This window comes from Neomonachus schauinslandi, chromosome 10 (genome assembly GCF_002201575.2).
Source record: "Neomonachus schauinslandi chromosome 10, ASM220157v2, whole genome shotgun sequence".
NCBI lineage: Eukaryota > Metazoa > Chordata > Mammalia > Carnivora > Phocidae > Neomonachus > Neomonachus schauinslandi.
The window spans coordinates 100,039,707-100,045,655 of record NC_058412.1 but is presented as its reverse complement, the minus strand read 5'-3'; the positions used below and the strand labels follow the sequence as shown (position 1 = coordinate 100,045,655).

At 43.0% G+C, this 5,949-nt stretch overlaps 1 protein-coding gene across 1 annotated transcript in view; it reads left to right on the top strand.

Annotated features, from left to right (window-relative positions):
* Positions 1-502: 502 nt before the first annotated feature.
* SPTLC3 (serine palmitoyltransferase long chain base subunit 3) overlaps positions 503-5,949 on the top strand; it is a 156,494-nt gene continuing 151,047 nt past the window's right edge. The window contains exon 1 of the mRNA XM_021700666.1: positions 503-946. Coding sequence (XP_021556341.1) covers positions 830-946 — 117 coding nt within the window. The 5' untranslated portion in view covers positions 503-829. The remainder of the gene's footprint in view (positions 947-5,949) is intronic.

Here is a 5,949-nt window from a genome sequence, read left to right as displayed (position 1 = left end):
TCTGTCTCCCAGATTTGTGCGCTACTGGAATGCTTGATGAGTTAATACCTCTCATTATATCACTGGTTCTAACATCAGGTGGGTTCTGAATATTATTACTTTTTTGCCATTTTTGGATTATGGTAAAATCCACATCACACAAAATTTCCCATTTTCACTGTTTTTAAGTGTACAGTTCAGTGGCATTAAGTACAGTCACACAGTTGTGCAACCATCACCACCATCCACGAAACCAACTGAAACTCTGTGCCCTTGAAACAGTAACTTCTCATTCTCCTTTCCCTCTGGGCAGTCCTGGCAGCCACTGCTAAGTGTCTTTTCACAGAAAAAAAAAAAAAAAAGTTGAGCTAGGTTTACAACCAAAAGTTGTAACTAGATACAGGAGGGCGGGGGTGGTGGTAGACAAATTCGGAACAGACTACAGGTAGGAGACAGGAGACCGTGACTGTGCTGTGTGTGTGTGTGTCTTTAAAAGATGCTCCACCTCCCAGCCCGCCTCCTCGCAGTTTGCTACTGGGGTTTTGCAGTCTCCTGATTTCCTCTTGCCCCTCAAGGAGCCAGCATGGGCAATATCCTTTGTAGTTTCAGAAGCAGGTCTGTTGCCCTGAAGGTCACATTCTGAGCCGAGGAGTATAAAGGTAACCACTTGTTTTTCCTTTCAAAGATCTGCCCCAAAGATAGGCTGTTGCTCTTCTGGAAAGCCTGATCGGTAGGATTCCTTCAGGGGCTCAGCCCAAAGTGCTTCCTCCCATCCCCTCACCAACTTCAAAACCAAAGCTTGCCAAGAACCTCTGGAGGAAAACCTGCTGGATTCCATCATTTCACACAAATGGCTAATCCTGGAGGTGGTGCTGTTTGCAATGGAAATCTGCACAAGCACGAGAAACAGAGCGACGGCTCACCCAGTGGAAACTGCGCAAAGAATGGGATAGTGAAAGAAGCCCAGGTAAGAGGCAAGCCCTCCCCTGTACTCTGAATGACTTGGACATTTCCCTCTTTCTCTCTGGCGCTGTTTGGAGCTGCCGAACTGAAAGTCCTTTCTATGAAGTGTTTTATGTGTTTTGACACTTCAGCTAATTTCAAATGCTTGGCTATGAAAAAGTTGAGCTGTGGATTAAGGGGGAGCATGTCTTCTCTGTACAAGAGCGGACACACAGACCCAAGAGCCTTAAACTCCCCAAAATACAAACATATCTACTAGACTTCTGTTCTCTCATGAGTATTTTAGGGGGCAAAGTGCTGAATGCTCAGACCCGTCAGCTGAATTTCCATGCATCAATCACAGAAGGCTACACTCAGGCTTCAGCAGGAAAAAGAGCGGTGATAGTAAATGTGCTGAGGTGATGTGGTGTGGGCGGCATTTTTCCCCAGTACGTGAGAAATGCCTCTCTGGCTGAAAGGCGAATTCTTTGTGCTGTTTAGTGGAGCATTGTCATGGCTTACAGCTTGATTTGGGGCCAGAGTCCTTCTTTGAAAGGACATCACAGGCATTCCTTTCTGAGACACTTCAGAAAGGGTGGCTTATTGTTCACACTGCACACAGGAACTAAACAGGCTTTTCATTGTTTTCCCATTTGATACTTTTTTGTCTTACTTGGCTCTTGGCGTTGAAAGAATGTTTGATGGGGATGTACTGAGGAGGAGGAGGAGGAACTTCGGAAATATTGTCAGTGTATTCAAAGAGGGAGCCCCGGTGTACGAGGTACCCATAAAAAGGCAGTGCCCTCCTTCTCACGTAATGCCCTGTGCTAAAGCTGCACAGGTGAGCTCACCTGCTTTGCGAGCAAATTAGCATAGCCAAATAGGTGGCTTCACTCTTGGGAAATGTGAAGCTGGGCAGGGAACCCGTGTAGTCCTGCGTTACACATCCCTTAGGAACCAGTATCCACCCAGGGAGAAGGTCAGGTTGTTCTAAGATCACAGGACAGGCAGAGCTGGCTGGGGGCCAGCCCACCCCTCAGTAAATTAAATTTGTGCTTCCGGAAGAGGTGGGTGGGGAGGGGTGCTCTGGCACCTGGGGTGTGTGTGAAAGGCTGTGGTCCCAAAATGTGTCCCCCTCTTAACAACAGGCATTACCCTAGTCTTGGACGTATCCACTAAAAACCTCAGGCCTGGCCTCTCCCAGCTGAGTATCTGAAACCTATCGCAATATGAAGAGAAAACATTCATCTCCTATCTTCCTCATGAGGACAATCCTAATAATATCCACCATCTATTTGTCAGTAAGTGTTGATTCAGACTGCTAACCACCCAAGATGCTCCTTGACCCTGAAATGCTGGAAACACTGGCCACACACCCACTCACCCTCTCGGCCAGTCTGACGCTGAGGCCTTTCATTTGGGCAGAAGGGCCTTCAAAGCCGTTCTATGTTTCTTCACCTAATCTTGGTTTTGTAACCACCTTCTAGTGTCTGAGATTAGAAACTTAGCTCAGTGGTTATAACCACTCCTAAGTAAAGATGAAACTCAAGATCCTAAAGATTCATTACTAAGTACTCCTGTAAGATTGAAAACACCCTTGGACATCAAGGCCTCTCTTAAAGCAGCAGGAAATAGGAGGATGGCGATTGCCTCTTCCAACAGCTCACTCTGAAGGGCCATCCAGAACCTGTTGGTTCAGATATATTTAGGTGTTACTAAATTGAAATTGGCTTTCACTGAAAGTTTCAATTATGACTTGAAAAATATTTTCCAGAAAGAATAAACCCTGCTGAGATCTTGGTGCAGGAAGACAGACAAGGGCCTGTTTTCCCCTTGAGGAGGATGCAGTCATCTTTACTACATGATCTTCTGTCACTAGTTTTAGTACATTCTGCTTTGGAGACCTTTACCCAACAGGTCTTAACCAAAACCCTTGCCAGTTGACAAGAACAATTCATAAAGTCTTACAGATATTCCAGGCCAGTGGTCTTCCCAACATGGTCTGCCAGGCTTAAGGTCCTATGACGTGGGATCTAAGATTCTACCAGCTTCTCCCAAGATCCCTTCATACTTTCTCTTCCTGCTTCTTTGCAATCATACGGCAATACCTCTGTTTCTTTTATGTGTCACAGGACCCTGTAGGGCTCTGAACAAAGGATTGTTTGGCGTAAAAAAGAATATGAAAATCACTGTTAGGCACTCTCTCCAGAACCCTCCTTCTCTTTGTTCCAGTGTAGCCTGGTTTTGACACCCTCGCACTAGAGTCCAGCTCACATACCCAATCTCAAGTTTAGCAAGGCAGCCAGACTCCTTCTGTCTGGAAAACTTCCAATTCCTTTCTGGAACTTTTCAGAGCTTGACCCTATCACATGTTGTCTTCTCTTTAAACCCCACATGACCTGAGGATGCACTGATCCTTGGTTTTCATCACTGATTAAGTCCATGTATTTGTTCACTTGTAATATGTCATCCTACCTCTTACTTCTGACAGATGGAGCCTCAGTCAGTAACAGAACACTCTTGTCCTAAAGGATTTGTTTTCCCTCCTCATGAGCATATCCGTGTAAATGATGGAAGGGCCCTTAATATCTTAACTCAAACTTGATACTTCCTATTGATTTACTTAATTCCCATAAAATTAATTGGGGTTTAGTATTCACATAATTGCTTTTTCACTCCCACTATTTTTGACCTGACTATCCATTCATATTAACAAAGCCTAAACCTGGGGAGGTAGTCCTAGTGTCTTCATTGTTCTGAATACTACATCTCCTCCAAGTTATCCTTTCGTGGGATGGGATCTGCATTTTCCCTTGTTATTTCTATAGGATCAAGGAAAACTGTTGAACTTTTCCCTAATCATTCCTTTCCTAGAAAACAAAAATGTCCTGACATTAGAGTTATTCTAATTCACTGAGTTCTTGACCGTGAATGTTGTACTTTATATAGTATAGACAGCCCTGAGAGGTAGTCATTCTTTCCACTATCTATTCATTCATGCACCAATATTTATTAAGAATCTGTTGTCCTTGGGACATATAAAGATGTACAAGAAGAGACCATTTAGCTAGTAGGAGAAAGCTTATATTAAAATTGCACAGTAAATACATTAAGTTAAATGATGGCACAGGACAAGAGCTGTCACAAAGCAAGCATGATTTAAGGACAAATGAGTGATACAGATATTAAATACCAGAAGTTCAGAGAGGAGGAAAACAATAGCATGTATCAGTGGTGTGCTACATACCAGGACTCAGCTAAACACTTTATGTAGACATCTCCTAGACCCTCATTACAGCCCCATGAAGTGGTAGCATCATGCCCAGTTTACAGATGAAGAAACATAAGAGATTAAGGAACTTGTGCAGAATTACAAGCAGCATAGTCAGGATTTGAACCCAAATCCATATTGGCCCAAAGCCAGTTCCCTTTCTACTACATTCTAAGAAACTCCAAGTTGGGATGGTCGGTGATGGCTTTGTAGAGCCGGGAGGACTCACACTGAATCTGGAGACATTTGAAATGGCAGAGCAAATGGGGAGTTTATTCCTGGGGGTCAAATAAGGAAAAGAAGGGAGAGGAATCCCACAGATGAATGTAAGCATTGCTAGGTGAAGGGCCAGGAAGCATAGGTCATAAATCATTCCAGAAAGGAAGAGGGGGAAAAGCAAAGGCTGTGAGGCATGACAGAGTGCAGAGCATTTGAGAGATTTCTCAATTTGGTGAGGCTTTAGCGTAAGAAGGAGTGGGAGTGCCACGCCCAGCTGGTGCTCAGTAAATGCTAGATAAAGGGGAAAGATTAGGCAGGTTCGTGGAAACTCTTCCTAGCTCTATAACCATTGAATATGAGCCTTCTGTTCTCCTCATTTTTCATATCCTTCTGAAGCCCACAATGTCCTGGTACATCTGCTTTTCTGTTACAGTATAAATGTCTGGACAGTGAGAACCATAACTTACAGTTTAATTGCACACAGTGGTAGCTGTCTGACAGACCCTTGTAAATATTCATGTCTGTGGGGGCTGTCTCGGCTGCACGCTGATGGAAACAGAGGTCAATAATCTCACCAATTATAAGGAGAACTCATAAACTACAAGTTTTGCAGATCCCTTGGAATTGCTCTGAATGTTCATCCACTCTTGTCTTCTACAATCATTCTCTAGTACATTTTGTTTTTTGGTTCTCATTTCCTTTAACAAATCCTCAATGTGACAAAGTTTCTCTGTGATCTCCTTAAAGAATCCTATTTTTTCATGGGCTCATCATTCTAAAGCAATCCCATATGTCAGGTGTTACAGCTATTCGAATGAAAATATTCTGTCTCCATTTATAGTAGCTCACCATTGTGGCAGATAAGTAAATAAATAATTATAATATTTAATGACAAGTTCTGTAATAGATGTTGCAATTATCTACTACTGTGTAACAACTACCACAAAATTCAATAGTTTTAAACAATTGCTGATTATTTCTGTGGTCTAGGAATTCAGGAAAGGTTTGGTAGGGATGGCTGTCTGTGCTCCATATGGTGTTTAATGAGCATCCAATATGGACCCACTGAGACCTTGGTACTGGCTGTTGTCCGGGAACCTTATATCTCCTTCACAGGAATACCCTCTCCATGTGGTCTGTCAGTATCAACAGAGTAACTCAAGCTTCTTTAAATGAAGGCTGGTTTCCAAGAGAGTGAAAATGGAAACCACACATCATCTTAAGGCTTAGGCTCACTTCTACCACATTCTGTTGTCAAAGTTAGTCACAAGGCCAGCTCAGATGCAAGGGGAAGGGAAATGGGCTCTGCTTCTTAACAGGGCAAGTTTGCAAAATCATATTACAAAAGGTTGCGAGGGATTGGCGGAATTATTGTGACCATCTTTGGAAACAGTCCATCACAGCAGAGATCTATGAACCATGTTTGGTAATACAGAAAAGGAGGCATCTGACCCAGGATAAGAAGGCAAAGAAATCACTCTTGGCCTGACTCTTTTTTTTTTTTTTTTTTTTTATTTTTTTTTTTTTTTTTTTTTTTT